At 38.2% G+C, this 20,070-nt stretch overlaps 1 protein-coding gene across 3 annotated transcripts in view; it reads left to right on the top strand.

Annotated features, from left to right (window-relative positions):
- MALRD1 (MAM and LDL receptor class A domain containing 1) overlaps window positions 1-20,070 on the top strand; it is an 808,982-nt gene that overhangs the window by 221,152 nt on the left and 567,760 nt on the right. For all 3 annotated transcript variants that reach the window (XM_059183995.1, XM_059183996.1, XM_059183994.1), the window contains exon 20: window positions 7,014-7,101. In XM_059183995.1, coding sequence (XP_059039978.1) covers window positions 7,014-7,101 — 88 coding nt within the window. The remainder of the gene's footprint in view (window positions 1-7,013; window positions 7,102-20,070) is intronic.

Genomic DNA, 20,070 nt, shown 5'->3' with positions numbered 1-20,070 from the left:
TGAAATAGGATTTTGCATGATAACTACTTGGTGGGTATTATGGGATATTAAACTAGACTAAGAGGCAAATGAGTGTTATTGTTTGGGTTTAAATCTATGACCTAGTTTTTGGTGCTTTAGGTACAGATCACCTTTAGGTTGTCACGTAGTAGATGTGCAGGGTTTATTATTTGGAGCCGCCTTTCACGAGAAGAATGAAAGGTAGATAATATCGTAAAAGAGCATTGTGTATCAAAACCGTAAATGACAGTTCTCTTTTCTCTTTAAATATTACCTTTAATGGCATAGGGGATGAAAAATTAGCCTCATGATTAGAAAAAAAAAATAACAGTAGGAATTTTAGAACTCAGCTCCTTAAAGAAATTTCAATCTGGCATGTGCAAGCCAGTCACTTGGCCAGTATTGTATTGTAGGAAAATCTTATTATACCTTACTGCATCATTTTTAAATAACAAAAAACCTACTTTTATGAACTTTTAATAGTTCCAAACCTTCTTTACCTTTTTTCCTCTTTGATATGGACTAGACTATTTTCAATTAAATGCTTCTTTGTAACCTCCAGTCAGATTGCTTCTGTAAATTCCCAGGACAGGGGAAATTGAGTATTATTTGTCCACATTGAAGTAATAGATGAGATGTGAAATGGGTTACATGGTATGTGGGTCTCCAGAGGATGCTTTAAGTAATGTGTGAGTTTGCGGAGTGTCAAGTAGCCAATTAGTTTCAGACTGATTAACATTTATTTATTATTATTTTTTAACTCGGGCATATTAGGCAACTATATTTGAGGGCACGGGGGAACTCACTAAAATTTTGGCTCTTCTCGTACATCTGAAACTACATGAAATACCTCAAAAGACCTGCTGTGGTTTGCTAGCCCTTTAACAATCGTGGAAAACAAATCAATTTCACATGACCTGCATACTTAGACATGATTTTTTAAGGTTTCTGTTTCTTTCATTCAAGAATAACAGAATTCTGTCAAAATAAGGAAACGTGAATGATATTTTGAATGCCCCAAATGCATTCTCCATTCCTTGATTTTTTTCCTTTCTTTTAAATCTCTACTCTCAATACAGCAGAAACTCTGATGGGAAAAGATTCTGTGGGTATGAAAGGAGCTAGACCAACAGCAGGTGGGTGGTCATCTCCGGAAGACTCCAATGAATTATACCCATTTAGTTTAGAATAGTAAAAAATGGGGTATTGTGTAAGAGAAAAGGAGGCTGAATTGATATAAACCTTTTAATTAAAAAAAAAACATTTTAATTTACACCTACATTGGCAGGAGTGATAGTGCTTCCACGAATTAAATACATCAGCAATGTGGCAGCATCCAGCTACGTTGCTGGGAGGTAATTCTCTGTGGATTTCTTGTGTTCTTCACAGTTCCGTATCTGAGTGAGGAGTGTGTTTGAATAGCCTTTACCCTGAGACATTTGCTTACAAATTTCAGATTAAGTTCTCTCTCTCCCTCCTTCCAATCCTCCCTCCCTCTCTAGAATTTGAGATGAGCAGGTGTCTCAGCAGCTTATAACAGTTAGTGTCCTCATGTTGAGATCTTCTTCTGTGGAGGAAAACATCTAATTGAGGGAAAAGTAGAAGGAATTCTCCTGGCTGATGCTGTTTGCTGTCCCTCTAAATCAAGCGTCTGGTGTCTTCTGTCCGTATATGTGTATGAAGCGGGGGCAGGCTATCTTGTTAGCTTGTGAGCAGGGTCAAGTCTCAGACCCTTCATGGTTTCTGACCTAACATGCACAACGAATTGCAAACTCAAATGCCTGTGGGAACCAGGCAAGGGATAGGAATTGGAAGTAGGTCAGGTGTTAAATAATAAATGGCCGTGGACACTCAGCCTTAGAGTTAGTTTTTAATAGGGAGTAACGGGACCGTAGCAACTACAGGACAGTATCTTTTTGTGAAAGAATCCTACTTTTAAAATATTTGGCAACTTGTTCTCCTTGAAAGCCCTGTTTTGATCAAACCACACTCCTGGGAGCCATCCTGTCTTAGTGAAAAATCACCAAGATAGACTTTTCTTTTTTTTAATTCTTTTTGGTAACCATGGAAACATTTGGCACAATGCCAAAGCACACAATCATTAAAGAATAAAAAATTCTTAGGAAGTCATACATTATGCCTGATATAGGTAAGAAGATACATGGTATGTGGCCAAAATACCAACAAAAATTTTGCCATGATTTTTTTCCCCAAACAGATCTTAGATGAGGCAGACGTCAGACATTTTAAGTAATCCTTTTATTACGCTTGCCCTGCTTATCTGTTCCCACATTTTATTTCATCTCTCTAGTGCCATGGTTTTATTTTTATTATCCATTTCTGTGCTTGGTATATACACAATTTAGGTAAAACATTTGTGACCCATGTTTAATGATAAATAATGCTCATATACATTGTATAATAATTGGAAAACTCTAATTATTCTGCACTTTTGGGTATGTGATATGGCCAGAGACATACAAAAAAAAAAAAAAAAAGGACAAAGGAAACACAAAATTTGTCAGACAAATCTAAGTTTTATTTCCTTGAGATTAGTTTCAAGGTTGTATAAAAAATTCCAGTAGTGATTTTAAGACCTTTTTATGTTAAATCTAGCAAATATTTCCCTAGATATTAACCTAGAAAGTTTGAGATCCCAAGCTGACTTTCTATGAGCCCTTAAATTGTAGCTTATCTGGTAAAATATTAGTTGTCTGGATGTGTTTATGAGAGTTTGGCTACTTCAGCTGTTAGTCAAGTATAAAAACAGGGTAAAAGAGAATTTTTATGTTTCTCATTTTCTTTGTTTCTGCATTTTTAATTATGGAAATAGTAAATGAAAGTAAGTGGACATCACTAGGAAGTATATTCTCTGGAAAATTATTAGTGGATCATAAGCAAATTTTCATAGCTAAATTAAAAAATACAGTGAGTTACTTCAGATTACTATGTGCTAATTATAAAATTTCTTGCATGAAATTAGTAATTTAGAAAAAGAGTGAAAATACTACTTGGGAAAATGATTTATAGCAGTGAGTATAGAGTAAATGGTTTTGTTTATTGATGTATAATTTACATAAGTAAAATTCATCCTGTTTAGGTGATCAGCTCCACAACTGAGGAAATCTATCCCTCATCTCCCCAGATCTCCATTCTTCTGTGTCATCAGTCCTTGTCTTCTCCCCACAGCCCCTGGCAATACTCTTCTGATTTCTTTCTCCATAGTTCTTCCTATTCTGGAATGTTGTGTAAATGGATTGATCAAATATGTAGCCTTTTGAGCCCAGCTTCTGTCACTAGGTGCAATGCTTTTGTGGCTCATATGTGCTTTTGTGTCGTTATATGTACCCCTAGTTTGTTTCTTTCCATTGCTGAGTGGAATTCCATTGTATAAATCTCCCACAAGTTGCTTTCCTATTTACCAGGTGAAGGATATTCGAATTGTTTTCAGCTTTTGGAGATGAAGATTGTAAATAAAGCTGCTATAAACTTTGTGAACAGATTTTCGCTTGGCATGGCTTCATTTCTCTTAGGTAAACAATACCTGTGTGTGGGATTGCAACATTGTAGGGAGGCACATGTTTAATTTTATAAGAAGCTGCCAAACCATTTCCAAAGTGGTTGCACCATTTTGGATTCCCATCAGCAGTGCATTGGAGTTGTAGTTGCTCTACATTGAGTATAGGGTTTTTGTTTGTTTGTTTTGTTTTGTTTTGTTTTTATCTTAAAGTAGAAATCCTTTCAAGTCTTTCTGAAGATGCATTATATTAGAAATCGATATACTATGTTTGAATTTTGTATTCTTTTACAAACATGGGATGTTTAGGGTATTGGGATGTCAGGTTGAGTTAATACCATTTTTTCTTTCCTATGAGTTAGTTCACAAATATAGATACATATATACGTTAGGAAATTAAAGATATTTCAGTAAAATTATGATTAAATGGTGTGTTACATATATACAATAATGGGAGTTTCCAGATCAATTAAAATGCTTGGCCAGTAATTCAGAACTTCCTAAATATAGAGGCAGATGAGTTCAGGCAAGTCTTGAGACCCTTCTAATAGCTGAGTCTTTGGTTAAATTAGAACTACAAGTTGGAATGTAGTTGGCAAGGCCACTCTGTCTTTAGTTGGAGCATCTAGATGCAGCAGCCCATGAAAACAGCAACTTAGAAGCACTGGAATAGTTTATAAGAGTTCCAAGCCAGTGATAGTTCTAATGTAAGTAGAATTGGCCTCTACAGATTATGCAGGTCATTTAGACCAAACTGGAATTTCCAATTGCCCTTTAAGTAATTCAGTGAGGTACAAATGGCACTTAAGAGTAAAATGTGGCTTCTTTAATTTCCAGAACGGCAGTACTGCCCTGCATACAATAATGTTTGTGTTTTACCATCCTCCCATTTATTCTGGGAAAAACACCAGAAATGAAAGTGAATTTTCCAGAATAAAGACATTTGGGTTTGTTCTTTTTTGTGTGTGACTATTTTCTTAGGACTAGTTTCTCAGGATAACATGCAGAGTGTTTTGCAAGACCACATCTAAATATAGGGCAAAGGTAGAATTCAACCTGAACATTCATAACTTTCTCAAAATGTGATTTGTTACCACGTAGGCTCTCTCTCTTTTTTTTTTAATGGTTGGTTTAATTAAATATTTGAAAGAGGCTGAGACTGCAGATATTCATACAAACTGACATTTTTAGTATTTCAGTGTGAAGTTATAGTTTATTTTCAAAAATGTTAACATTTAGAGGGTTAGGAAATGGAATATATTTTGGCAAAAATTATGGTTACATTGTGTCTTAGCACAATACTTGACTGCCTTCTGCCTCAGATTATTTCTTTGCCTTCTTCTTGGCACCTAATGCTAATACAAGCACTATGAAAATGCTTCTCATGTAATGTGCAGTGAACTCCAATAGAAACAAGATTTTGCAAACAGCATCCATTCAGAGGTGTGCTTACCTCGTGTGGCCCACAAATGAGAATATTCATAATTTTCACAAGTGGCCATTGCTTAAATTTGTGATTACATTATGACAACAAAAAGAGTACTTTGGAACAGTTGAGTCCACATTCTCAAGTGGAGAGAAGTATGTATATGTCCCCAGAGTTAGCTTACAGATACTTATATGGACAGGCACAGTGCTTTCCACAAACTTTGGGATTTCCATATTATTTTCTATTCCTCCTCATTCATGAACTAATATAATCATGAGCAGTGCAGCAAGGTCAGTTGTGTTTCTTCTTATTGACCCTAATTTTTTCTTTTTCTTGCATCTTCTCAGCCTTTCTTAGCATGTCGTATGTGGTACTGCAGTGAGATAGACCTATTGATCCAGGGAATTAATTGGTAATTAATCTTTGCATTTGCCTTTTCCCTCTCAAGGACCCAACTGCTGTCTTCTTTGTTTTAATAGAACAAAAAAATATTTTCTTTCGTATGTTCTGCCAAATTCTGACCGCTGAATTTTTGTTTACTAGAATAATTGTATGATTTTCTACTGAGTATTCTTTCTGCATTTTTTTTTAAAGATTTTATTTATTTATTTGACAGAGAGAGATCACAAGTAGTCAGAGAGGCAGGCAGAGAGAGAAAGAGAGAGAGAGGAGGAAGCAGGCTCCCCGCTGAGCAAAGAGCCCGATGTGGGGCTCGATCCCAGGACCCTGAGATCATGACCCGAGCCGAAGGCAAAGGCTTAACCCACTGAGCCACCCAGGCACCCCTCTTTCTGCATTTTTGTATTCTGTCGATAATAGTTCTTTCATTCATGACCATAGAGAAACAAAGAGTGCTTTTATATTTGGGGAGATCTGTTATAAAACACCAGGACACTTCTTCCATAGTACTGGTACATAAATGTTCCTCTGGCAGTAGTAGGTGGGTTACTTTCAACCATTGGTACATACCTTTCCCACGTTGTTTAATTTCCTTATTGACAAATGATGGAGTAAACTCGGATAGTTCTCAAGAAAGACTAGAAAGTTGGAAAAGATGTCAAGAGGTTTGAGGTTAGCAATTTAATCTTTTAAAACTCCCCTTCAGCTAAGATACCCATAAATAATGTGTGAGACAAGTTTGAAGAGAAGCTAAGAATTAAAAAAAAAAAAAAAAGAAAGAAAATTTCAGCTCCCACATACAGCATTTGTGACGAAAAAGGCGACAGAAACCTATATTTATATAAATAATGGGAAAACAGAAAGTGTTTACTGAGTTTGCTTGAGTTCTTCATTATTAAATTATAGCAGGATTCCTATTCAATATGCAGCATATTTGCATAAGTATTAAAATAATTTATCATGATTAATTCTATTATAGTAAATTTCAGGCCTAATCACAATCTGCCATATACTGTAGTGGTTTGTCAGTATTTCGTGTTTTCCTGGAGGTTTGGTGGAATTGGTGCTCCTGGAACAGCACAGATGTCATCGGAGTTTGCTGTAATTAATGCGGTTCTGAAAGAGATCTAATAACGATTAGCCAGTTTCATAAAGTGTTACAGAATTAGGTCAGTGCGAGAAAATTCTAAAGCTCTTAAAAATGTACATGCTGCCAAGTCCCTCTGGCCACAAATTGGATTTCTTGAGCAATGAGGAGCTCTAACCTTGGAAACAGATGAACTCTTTGGGCAAAGGTGGGAAAAGGAGACGATTTGTCCTCAAATACTCAAAGGATCAGAAAAAAAAAAATGTGGGGTGAGTCTTAAACTAAAGGTTGAAAGTTATAGGGAAGTAGATATAAATCTGATCTATTATAATTTTTGGAAAATCACTGGAAGCACAAGGGGCTTCATGTTTCTAATGGGCCCACAAAGGAATGGAGCTTCCTTACTGGAATCATCTAGGTAGGGATAAGATACCTGTTTAGAAACACTATCAGAAAGTACTTTTTTCATTGGCTTGGAAGGAATTTCTCTTTAAGCAAATGCTGATTTTTTTTCTCCTACCATGAGTTTCCATAAGTTAATGTCCTTCTCAGTATCAACAGATTTCTTGTATTTTTCTTAGGTGTTGGTGGAGGCTTCAGTAGGAGATGGCTTCACTGGAGACATTGCTGTCGATGATTTGTCATTCATGGACTGTACCCTCTATCCTGGTAAGGAAGAACATTTTAACATATGAGTATTCTCAAACCTATTTACTTGGGGAAAAAAGGCTGTGGAGGAAATCAGTATTTCATTCCCACAATATTCTAAAAATACCCTTACTTCTGTTCTGTTAGTGTATTAACTCTGGAAAAGATCACTGTGAATCTTTGGTAGTAATTAGTCTTAATATCTTTGCAAACATGGTAAAGAGGTTTGAATCAGTTATGCTTCTGTCTCATCATGTGGAAAATATTAGGAAATCATGTCTGACGTTAAACCATAATTCCATTATACTTGAGGGATTATAACAACCGAATTGGTCACCTTATAATTACATTGTTTTGGAGAATGTATACATCTCTCCATTACCTTCAGAGATGGTTTCCTGTCAGGTTACACTAAATATTCCTAAGGATTGCTGTCAACCATTTCTTCTCTGTATCACACATTTCTTTTATGGAAAAAAAAAAAAAAGCCAACAACACAAATATATGTTTCCCAGATTTCTCTTTCCATCCTCAGCCTTTTCCCTGAGATCCAGACTTGTTTACTAACTACCTACTGAACATCTCAACTTAGAGGTCTGGTAGACTTCTCAAAGATAATGAAGGGAAATAACCTAAGACAAGCCTATGATAAACTAAAATAAAGCTAAAACAAACACCCCAGGCAAAGCTCCACCCAGGCAGTGTAAAAAAAATGGTAGCAATCTAATAGGACTGGTTATCAAGCTCAGAGGCTGGAGGCTCTTAAATTGCCCAGCAAGGGGGAGCACAGCTTCCTTTCCGAAGAGATCAGAGGCACAGTAATTTAAAAAGCAATTGCAATAATCCATGTAGAAAGCACTCTCAGTTCTGAAGACTTAACCTTCAGTCCTGCTCCATCACTGTAGTGCTACTGGTTAGAAGAGCACCAGCCTCTCCCTGGACACAATCAGGCTGGACTCCGGTTCTTTTCGTTGTCCTGTGGGACTCAGCTCTGAGTCTCTACCTCATCATCCTGGCAGGATTAGTTCCCTTAACTGCTCTGTGTCATGGTTTCCACAGAACTCTGCAGAAAGCCAAATCCTTCTCTGGATAAGACCAGCAAGAAGGAAATTAGAATTCAACAAGTTCACCCTTATCTCTTGATGGCTGCAAGTGAATTCTTGGCTACTGATGGTGCCCTCCATCTTGCCATCCTTCCACGCCTCCCTGTCTCGGTAACTGACAGTTTATTTCTCTTTGTATATTTTTCATGAACAAATCTGCATCGCTAGTAGCTTCAGATATATCCAGAGTCGACTGCTTCTGTCCAAGGTCCAAGCCACCACTGTGTCTGCATGGATTATCATCGTTGCCTTTTAAGCGATCTCTGCTTCTACCCTTGGGAATATAATCTGTTCTCCAAACAGCAGGCGAATGATCTTTTTCAAACTTAGATAAGAGCATGCCCTCCCGTCATCAAAGTCTTCCTATGATATCCTCTTTCATGGAGAGCAAAAGCCAACTTCTATAGTAGGTTCCAGGGCAGGCATGCCTGGTGCCCTCATACCTCTGGACTTCACCCACCACCCCTGGGCTTCTGCTTGACTTCTCTTATCTACAAGGCCTCTCTGCTAATCCTTAAATCCTCCAGCCCACTTATGCCTCAGGGCTTCTACACCTTTCTGTCCCTCTTCCTGAGATGAGATAAATACTCCACTCCCTGAAGTGCTTCTTTCTGATCTGCTCCGAAGTTTCTTCATTAGTAAGGATTTCTCTGAACATCACATACACACACACACACACACACACACACACACACACACAGAGACAGCGTCTCTTCATTGACATTTTTTTTCTTCTTCTTATGTTATTTTTCTCTGCAACGCCTATCACCCTTATGGTTCTGTTTCTGTTTCCCCCAACAATACTGTTAGCTGCCTGACAGCAGTGATTTTTAATTGATCACTGTCTTATGTCCAGAACTTAAACAGCATCTGGCACATAATATTACTTAGTGTTAACCTTTGTTGGATAAATGGGTAGAAAGGTGGAGAGATGCCTATATCTTTTGAAGTGCTTTATATAGTTTTGATATATATTTTAGTTTATTATTGCTACAATATTATTTATATAACTTATAAATTTTATAAGTAAATATATATAACAGGCCTGTTATATATAATATATATAAAATATTTTTATGATTTATAAATTTTTATGATTTATAAATATTTATTATAAATTATGTATAAATTATAAATTTATGATTTATAGTTTTTTATAACTTATAAGACACACTCATAGCCTAGATTTTGTTGAAAGCCGAGCCTCCGTGGCTTATAACCACAGACATTTATTTCTTGCTCTTAAGCATGTGGGTGGGCAGAGAACAATAATGGCAGAAGTATGTGTTTCTTGTTCAGAGCTCTTCTTAATTCTGTAGAGCTTTAGGTTGTGTATTTCTGTTTCTTCTGTCCTATTTATCTGGGACAAAGCTAGAGGACAGAGGCCTTACCTGACATATTTTGTTGTGAAGTAGAGGGCAGGAAAAAGAAAACACACTTAAAGCTTCTGTTGGGACATGCTGTGCACAATGTCTGCTCACATCCACTGGTCAGAATAGGTCACGTGGTCAAGACTAACAAGGCTGCAGGGAAACCTTCTCAACTGAAGTGGCAAGGATAAGAATACAGAAAGTCCTTATGAGAGAGAGAGAGAGGTGATGAATCGGTATACTAATAGCATTTACCACTCATGTGTACCATCTTGCATACTACTATAACTTCTTTGGTTTTGATGTTTTATTTTTTTAGTGAGAGAGTGACACATGCACCGCGAATGGGTGGGCAGGGGGAGTGGAGGGGGCAGAGGGAGAGGGAGAGAGAGAATCATAAGCAGGTTCCACATCCAGCATGGATCCCCACATGGGGCTCGATCTTACAACCCTAAAATCATGACCTGAGCCTGAATCAAGACTTGGTTGCTTAAATGACTGAACCACCCAGGTGCCCCCAATCCTCTAACCTTTTAAGAGTCAAGAATAATGTCTAGTCCATTGTCAGTAAAGATATCTTAAATGTAGGATAGGGTTGATCTCTTTGCTCTCCCAGTTTTATGGAGCACACCAAGAAGGGGATAACCTGCCCAAGGCTGCCTAGCTAAAAAGTAACAAATTATGTCTACTTGTTAGAACAGTGTTAACCACTATCCTACAGCTCACCAAAAACACTAACCTCACGAGGAAGAGAATATATATTCTAATTTATAGATGTGAAAAATTAAATGTAAAGATCCTGAAGGGCAGGGATGAAAATACATAGTTGAGGGAAGGAATGAGAGTTTCATCTAAGAACCTGTGATTTCAGTGCCCAGGGCTTTTCCCAAATCGCCCTCGAGTCTGAGTTTAGGGAGCATCACTGTTATCCCAGTGGCAGCGGAGACCATAAAACAATACAGAAGGGAACACAAGTTACTGCCGTTACTGTTGCTACTCTGGTTATCTTGCTACTTACACTCTGTGGCTGATGGTTCCAAAGGAGAGAGAGAGAATGAAGTGGCCAGACCCAGAGGCAGAGATGTGAAGTATCAGTTACAGACCATTAGTCCTGATTTTCTGGTTCAAGTTTTGGATGAAAAATATGGAATTTAAAAAACTGCCTGAATTATATGGTTTTAATGTTGGCTTCGTAACAAAAGAAACACCGGATTAAAACCACAGAGCTTGTTGAAACGATAGGTTTCTTAAAGGAATTTGATGTTATCTTTCTATAAGATGAACATAAAAATAAAATTTCGGCTTTCAATAAAAATATTGCCCTTGATGATGACCAGTTTTTTTTTTTTTCCTTCTGTTAGCTGAAACAGGATCAGCACATGTAGATTCTCTTACAGATGTTGATTTGTTTTCCAATATGAACTGATTATCTACAGTGTTTTTCTTCCTTGGCTAATAAAACAAAACTTAAAAATACATACACACAGATGCAAAATATTGACCTAATCCCCAAAATGTGGGTTGGCACATAACCAATATCTTTCATCTTGTGCTAAATGACCATAAGGAGTCCTTTATTCCGTTTTTACCTATTTCCTCAAAATCAGCCTCTTTTTCCCTCATTCCTTACACCTTTTTATGACGTCACTATTCTCCAGCAACCCAGATTGAAATTCCACAGTATTCTTTGACTTTCCCCTTAAGATTGCCTACTTGCAAAACTTGCTGACTCCAACTCCAAAATAATTCTCAAATTTCTTGTTTTTTTTTTTCCCATTGTTACCGTAGTTCAAAACAGTGTTGAATAGTAACCTTGCAACTGCAAACTTTCATTAGTTTCCCCCCAATAGCATATATGCCGTGAGCTTAGTTTCCTTTCACTTTTTCCTACAACATCATTATTTGCTTTCCTAGGTCAGCTCTTTCTCATGTTCTCACTTCCAGTTGTTTCTAACTTAATTTTCAAATCAGTTCTCTGTTATGGATTGTACCTTCGCTGTTTTCGTATCTTGATGAATATAGATTATTTTAAAACTAATCCAGGAGGATACTAGAGAAAAGACATTTAGACAAGATTAATTGCATTTCTAGGGAAAGTAGACAAACTTAACCATGCAATAGAATCCTGTGATTATTTTTGTGTCAGTGTATAATGATGTTGCTCATTCCCAGAGTAGAGAGTCATGGAAGATGGTGGCAAAGTCAAATCCCCTCACTTTGAACCAGATCATCAGAGTAGATGATTAAGTAAGAATTGTTGCCAGACAATATTCAGATTTAAAAATAAGTGTCCCGAGGGAGGAGTCAAGATGGCGGAGAAGTAGCAGGCCGAGACTACTTCAGCTAGCCGGAGATCAGCTAGATAGCTTATCTAAAGATTGCAAACACCTGAAAATCCATCGGCAGATTGAAGAGAAGAAGAACAGCAATTCTGGAAACAGAAAAACAACCACTTTCTGAAAGGTAGGACCGTCGGAGAAGTGAATCCAAAGCGACGGGAAGATAGACCCCGGGGGGAGGGGCCGGCTCCCGGCAAGCAGCGGAGCAACCGCGCACAAAATCAGGACTTTTAACCAACTGAGCCACCCAGGCGTCCCCAAAATCAGGACTTTTAAAAGTCTGTTCCACTGAGGGACATCGCTCCAGAGGCTACCCGGGGCAAAGCCCACACGGGGTCAGCTTGGCCTCAGGTCCCGCAGGGTCACAGAAGGATTGGGGGTGTCTGAGTGTCCCAGAGCTTGCGGGTATTGGAACGGGAAAGCCGGCTACAGAGACGGAGCCGACAGTAAGCTCGCAGCTCGGGGTGATCTTGAACCGGTCGCAGGCTCGGTGAACTCGGAGCGCGGCCGGAGGTCAGGCAGACGGGAGTAACTGGGCGCGGTTCTCTGAGCGCGCACTGAGGAGTGCGGCCCTGGGCTCTCGGCTCCTCTGGGCCGGAGACCAGGAGGCCGCCATTTGTATTCCCGTCCTCCGGAACTCTACGGAAAGCGCTCAGGGAACAAAAGCTCCTGAAAGCAAACCCAAGCGGATTACTCACCCCGGTCCCGGGTAAGGGCGGTGCAATTCCGCCTGGGGCAAAGACACTTGAGAATCACTACAACAGGCCCCTCCCCCAGAAGATCAACAAGAAATCCAGCCGAGACCAAGTTCACCTACCAAATAGTGCGGTTTCAATACCAAGGAGAGCAGCAGAATTCTAGAGGAGGAGAAAGCAAAGCATGGAACTCATGGCTTTTTCCCTGTGATTTTTTTTAGTCTTGCGGTTAATTTAATTTTTTTCTTTTTCATTTTTTGTTTTTTTTTTTCTCGCCTTCAGGTGTTTTCTTTTTTTTAAATTCTTTTCTTTTTTCTTTTCTTTCTTTTTTCTTTTTTTTTTTTCTTTTTTTTCCTTTCTTCCTTTTTGAACCTCTTTTTATCCCCTTTCTCCCCCCTCACGATTTGGGATCTCTTCTAATTTGGTTAAAGCATATTTTCCTGGGGTTGTTGCCACCCTTTTAGTATTTTACTTGCTCCTTCATATACTCTTATCTGGACAAAATGACAAGACGGAAAAATTCAACACAAAAAAAAGAGCAAGAGGCAGTACCGAAGGCTAGGGACCTAATCAATACAGACATCGGTAATATGTCAGATCTAGAGTTCAGAATGACAATTCTCAAGGTTCTAGCCGGGCTCGAAAAAGGCATGGAAGATATGAGAGAAACCCTCTCGAGAGATATAAAAGCCCTTTCTGGAGAAATAAAAGAACTAAAATCTAACCAAGTTGAAATAAAAAAAGCTATTAATGAGGTGCAATCAAAAATGGAGGCTCTCACTGCTAGGATAAATGAGGCAGAAGAAAGAATTAGTGATATAGAAGACCAAATGACAGCGAATAAAGAAGCTGAGCAAAAGAGGGACAAACAGCTGCTGGACCACGAGGGGAGAATTCGAGAGATAAGTGACACCATAAGACGAAACAACATTAGAATAATTGGGATTCCAGAAGAAGAAGAAAGAGAGAGGGGAGCAGAAGGTATACTGGAGAGAATTATTGGGGAGAATTTCCCCAATATGGCAAAGGGAACGAGCATCAAAATTCAGGAGGTTCAGAGAACGCCCCTCAAAATCAATAAGAATAGGCCCACACCCCGTCACCTAATAGTAAAATTTACAAGTCTCAGTGACAAAGAGAAAATCCTGAAAGCAGCCCAGGAAAAGAAGTCTGTAACATACAATGGTAAAAATATTAGATTGGCAGCTGACTTATCCACAGAGACCTGGCAGGCCAGAAAGAGCTGGCATGATATTTTCAGAGCACTAAATGAGAAAAACATGCAGCCCAGAATACTATATCCAGCTAGGCTATCATTGAAAATAGAAGGAGAGATTAAAAGCTTTCAGGACAAACAACAACTGAAAGAATTTGCAAACACCAAACCAGATCTACAGGAAATCTTGAAAAGGGTCCTCTAAGCAAAGAGAGAGCCTACAAGTGGTAGATCAGAAAGGAACAGAGACCATATACAGTAACAGTCACCTTACAGGCAATACAATGGCACTAAATTCATATCTCTCAATAGTTACCCTGAATGTGAATGGGCTAAATGCCCCTGTCAAAAGACACAGGGTATCAGAATGGATAAAAAAACAAAACCCATCTATATGTTGCCTCCAAGAAACTCATTTTAAGCCCGAAGACACCTCCAGATTTAAAGTGAGGGGGTGGAAAAGAATTTACCATGCTAATGGACATCAGAAGAAAGCAGGAGTGGCAATCCTTATATCAGATCAATTAGATTTTAAGCCAAAGACTATAATAAGAGATGAGGAAGGACACTATATCATACTCAAAGGTTCTGTCCAACAAGAAGATTTAACAATTTTAAATATCTATGCCCCCAACGTGGGAGCAGCCAAGTATATAAACCAATTAATAACAAAATCAAAGAAACACATCAACAATAATACAATAATAGTAGGGGACTTTAACACTCCCCTCACTGAAATGGACAGATCATCCAAGCAAAAGATCAGCAAGGAAATAAAGGCCTTAAACGACACACTGGACCAGATGGACATCACAGATATATTCAGATCATTCCATTCCAAAGCAACAGAATACACATTCTTCTCTAGTGCACATGGAACATTCTCCAGAATAGATCACATCCTCGGTCCTAAATCAGGACTCAATCGATATCAAAAGATTCGGATCATTCCCTGCATATTTTCAGACCACAATGCTCTAAAGCTAGAACTCAACCACAAAAGGAAGTTTGAAAGGAATCCAAATACATGGAGACTAAACAGCATCCTTCTAAAGAATGAATGGGTAAACCAGGAAATTAAAGAAGAATTGAAAAAAATCATGGAAACAAATGATAATGAAAATACAACGGTTCAAAATCTGTGGGACACAACAAAGGCAGTCCTGAGAGGAAAATATATAGCGGTACAAGCCTTTCTCAAGAAACAAGAAAGGTCTCAGTTACACAATCTAACCCTACACCTAAAGGAGCTGGAGAAAGAACAAGAAAGAAACCCTAAGCCTAGCAGGAGAAGAGAAATCATAAAGATCAGAGCAGAAATCAATGAAATAGAAACCAAAAAAAAAAAAAATTGAGCAAATCAACGAAACTAGGGGCTGGTTCTTTGAAAGAATTAATAAAATTGATAAACCCCTGGCCCGACTTATCAAAAAGAAAAGAGAAAGGACCCAAATAAATAAAATCATGAATGAAAGAGGAGAGATCACAACTAACACCCAAGAAATACAAACTATTATAAGAACATACTATGAGCAACTCTCTGGCAATAAATTTGACAATCTGGAAGAAATGGATGCATTCCTAGAAACATATAAACTACCACAACTGAACCAGGAAGTAATAGAAAGCCTGAACAGACCCATAACCAGTAAGGAGATTGAAACAGTCATTAAAAATCTCCAAACAAACAAAAGCCCAGGGCCAGACGGCTTCCCGGGGGAATTCTACCAAACATTTAAAGAAGAATTAATTCCTATTCTCCTAAAACTGTTCCAAAAAATAGAAATGGAAGGAAAACTTCCAAACTCATTTTATGAGGCCAGCATCACCTTGATCCCAAAACCAGACAAGGATCCCACCAAAAAAGAGAGCTATAGACCGATATCCTTGATGAACACAGATGCGAAAATACTCAACAAAATACTAGCCAATAGGATTCAACAGTACATTAAAAAGATTATTCACCACGACCAAGTGGGATTTATTCCAGGGCTGCAAGGTTGGTTCAACATCCGCAAATCAGTCAATGTGATACAACACATCAATAAAAGAAAGAACAAGAACCATATGATACTCTCAATAGATGCTGAAAAAGCATTTGACAAAGTACAGCATCCCTTCCTGATCAAAACTCTTCAAAGTGTAGGGATAGAGGGCACATACCTCAATATCATCAAAGCCATCTATGAAAAACCCACCGCAAATATCATTCTCAATGGAGAAAAACTGAAAGCTTTTCCGCTAAGGTCAGGAACACGGCAGGGATGTCCATTATCACCACTGCTATTCAACAAAGTTCTAGAAGTCCTAGCCTCAGCAATCAGACAACAAAAGGAAATTAAAGGCATCCAAATCGGCAAAGAAGAAGTCAAATTATCACTCTTCGCAGATGATATGATACTATATGTGGAAAACCCAAAAGACTCCACTCCAAAACTGCTAGAACTTGTACAGGAATTCAGTAAAGTATCAGGATATAAAATCAATGCACAGAAATCAGTTGCATTTCTCTACACCAGCAGCAGGACAGAAGAAAGGGAAATTAAGGAGTCAATCCCATTGACAATTGCACCCAAAACCATAAGATACCTAGGAATAAACCTAACCAAAGAGGCACAGAATCTATACTCAGAAAACTATAAAGTACTCATGAAAGAAATTGAGGAAGACACAAAGAAATGGAAAAATGTTCCATGCTCCTGGATTGGAAGAATAAATATTGTGAAAATGTCTATGCTACCTAAAGCAATCTACACATTTAATGCAATTCCTATCAAAGAACCATCCATCTTTTTCAAAGAAATGGAACAAATAATTCTAAAATTTATATGGAACCAGAAAAGACCTCGAATAGCTAAAGGGATATTGAAAAAGAAAGCCAACGTTGGTGGCATCACAATCCCGGACTTCAAGCTCTATTACAAAGCTGTCATCATCAAGACAGCATGGTACTGGCACAAAAACAGACCCATACATCAATGGAACAGAATAGAGAGCCCAGAAATAGACTCTCAACTCTATGGTCAACTAATCTTCGACAAAGCAGGAAAGAATGTCCAATGGAAAAAAGACAGCCTCTTCAATAAATGGTGCTGGGAAAATTGGACAGCCACATGCAGAAAAATGAAATTGGACCATTTCCTTACACCACACACGAAAATAGACTCAAAATGGATGAAGGACCTCAATGTGCGAAAGGAATCCATCAAAATCCTTGAGGAGAACACAGGCAGCAACCTCTTCGACCTCAGCCGCAGCAACATCTTCCTAGGAACAACGCAAAAGGCAAGGGAAGCAAGGGCAAAAATGAACTATTGGGATTTCATCAAGATCAAAAGCTTTTGCACAGCAAAGGAAACAGTTAACAAAATCAAAAGACAACTGACAGAATGGGAGAAGATATTTGCAAATGACATATCAGATAAAGGACTAGTGTCCAGAATCTATAAAGAACTTAGCAAACTCAACACCCAAAGAACAAATAATCCAATCAAGAAATGGGCAGAGGACATGAACAGACATTTCTGCAAAGAAGACATCCAGATGGCCAACAGACACATGAAAAAGTGCTCCATGTCACTCGGCATCAGGGAATTACAAATCAAAACCACAATGCGATATCACCTCACACCAGTCAGAATGGCTAAAATCAACAAGTCAGGAAATGACAGATGCTGGCGAGGATGCGGAGAAAGGGGAACCCTCCTACACTGTTGGTGGGAATGCAAGCTGGTGCAACCTCTCTGGAAAACAGCATGGAGGTTCCTCAAAATGTTGAAAATAGAACTGCCCTATGACCCAGCAATTGCACTATTGGGTATTTACCCTAAAGATACAAACGTAGTGATCCAATGGGGCACGTGTACTCGAATGTTTATCGCAGCAATGTCCACAATAGCCGAACTATGGAAAGAACCTAGATGTCCATCAACAGATGAATGGATCAAGAAGATGTGGTATATATACACAATGGAATACTATGCAGCCATCAAAAGAAATGAAATCTTGCCATTTGCGACAACATGGATGGAACTAGAGCGTATCATGCTTAGCGAAATAAGTCAAGCAGAGAAAGACAACTATCATATGATCTCCCTGATATGAGGAAGTGGTGATGCAACATGGGGGCTTAAGTGGGTACGAGAAGAATAAATGAAAGAAGATGGGATTGGGAGGGAGACAAACCATAAGTGACTCTTAATCTCACAAAACAAACTGAGGGTTACTGGGGGGAGGGGGTTTGGGAGAAGGGGGTGGTATTATGGACATTGGGAGGGTATGTGTTTTGGTGAGTGCTGTGAAGTGTGTAAACCTGATGATTCACAGACCTGTACCCCTGGGGATAAAAATATATGTTTATAAAAAATAAAAAATTATATTAAAAAAAAAGAAAAAAAACCAATTACAATAGAATTTAAAAAAATAAATAAATAAAAATAAAAATAAAAATAAAAATAAGTGTCCCATAGAAAATATATGTTTTTCATGACTCTTTCTCCAAACTGTATGAGAAAAGCAAGAAGGGTGTTCCCTTCAGCAGACCACATACGACAGCTTCTATCTTGCCTCAAGGATTATTTGTGAGATAGCTGGGTCGTTTGTAAAACTAAAGTCATAACTACATGACATCACAGCATACTGTGTACAAACTGAAAAAAAAAATCGCCTAAGTGCTTTTCATCCTATTTTAAAAACTCAGAATTCAGCAATATCAGAATTGTTACTTGCTAGATATATCAATTATTAGAATGAATATCCGGTCTCCCAAGGTATTAGTGTTTTATTTTTTTTCAGGGAAGTTGTTACGATGTCTGTGGTATATCTTGCAGCTGATGAGGGCTTACAGTTGAGAAGGTGTGGTCACTGTTTATAGGATGCTTAAGCATAATTTTTATGTTGTCCTCCTCCAATGGTTTTGTTGTTGTCATTGTTAAACTGACTGAGCTGTGTATTTTTGGCATCCTTCCTCATTAACCTCAATGTCTCACCAGCTTTATGTGTATTTTTGGCATCCCTCCTCATTAACCTCAATGTCTCACCAGCTTTATGTGTAAATGCTTGCTCCAGTCACCCTTCTTTCTGCAAAGAGGAATGTTTGTTTCAGCATGAATGAAAAGGCAAGGGGAAAAGTTTGGGTACTTTTTACTTCTTCATTTTTAAGGCCTCGCCTGCAGCTTTTTACTTTATAATTTTAAGTCATTTGGTGTGTCTGTTATGCTTGCCTGAGAATAATCCGTTCCATAAAGGTATTTCATTTTAAAATCTTCCCTGTTTTTCTAAAGGAAATATGGACTCTGAAAAACCAAATTATTGGAAATATTTACAGTTTAATAAAAGACTTCTGGAGAAATTTGAAACTCATGATGGCAGTCTTAAGTATTCTGGTTTTAGTATGTTTGATGTAGTCTTGCAAAATATAGGAAGCATATAGGAATATTAGCAATAAGTGGAAATATATTACAAATATGTAGAAAATAGTAGCAAATATATATGAAAAAAATTGGCCAAAGCCTGTAGTCCATTCAACTTAGTATTTTTATTGTTTCTAGAAAATCAAATTGGACAAATAAGTAACCTTAACCTATTGTAAAGTCAAACCTTTATTTTGTCATCTTTTTTTTTTTAAGATTTTATTTATTTATTTGACAGACAGAGATCACAAGTAGGCAGAGTGGCAGCAGAGAGAGAGAGAGAGGAGAAAGCAGGCTCCCCGCTGAGCAGAGAGCCCGATGCGGGGCTCGATCCCAGGACCCTGGGATCATGACCTGAGCCGAAGGCAGAGGCTTTAACCCACTGAGCCACCCAGGTGCCCCTATTTTGTCATCTTTTGAGAGAAATGCTAAATAACAAAAATGGAGAAGGCAGTTAAAATACTTTGATTTTAGCTTGAAAATTGTTCAACTGCTACTTTAGTCTACTTGTAGTCACTTTCATATGTGATAGTGTTTGTAAAGATGGAAAATACTTGGTGCCACCTAAAAAATTTCATTGAATGCATGAGTTAAAGCAAAAATGTTTCAAAAAGAGCTGAGTTGTGGTGGCTGGGTGGCTCAGTCATTTGTGTTTGCCTTCTGCTCAGGTCAAGATCCCAGGGTCCTGGGATCGAGTTCTATATTGGGATCCTTGCTAATGGGGAGTCCGCTTCTCCCTCTGCCTGCAGCTCCCCTGCTTGTGCTCTCTTTTAGGGGCACCTTCAATTGTATCTTGAAGATTTTCAAGTATATTTTAGATTTTTAAATTAAATATATTTCTTAACATCAGAAGTCC

The sequence above is a fragment of the Mustela lutreola genome, chromosome 8, assembly GCF_030435805.1.
Source record: "Mustela lutreola isolate mMusLut2 chromosome 8, mMusLut2.pri, whole genome shotgun sequence".
Classification (NCBI taxonomy): domain Eukaryota; kingdom Metazoa; phylum Chordata; class Mammalia; order Carnivora; family Mustelidae; genus Mustela; species Mustela lutreola.
Note: the sequence above shows the minus strand (reverse complement) of the source record. Positions and strands in the feature narration are given on the sequence as shown.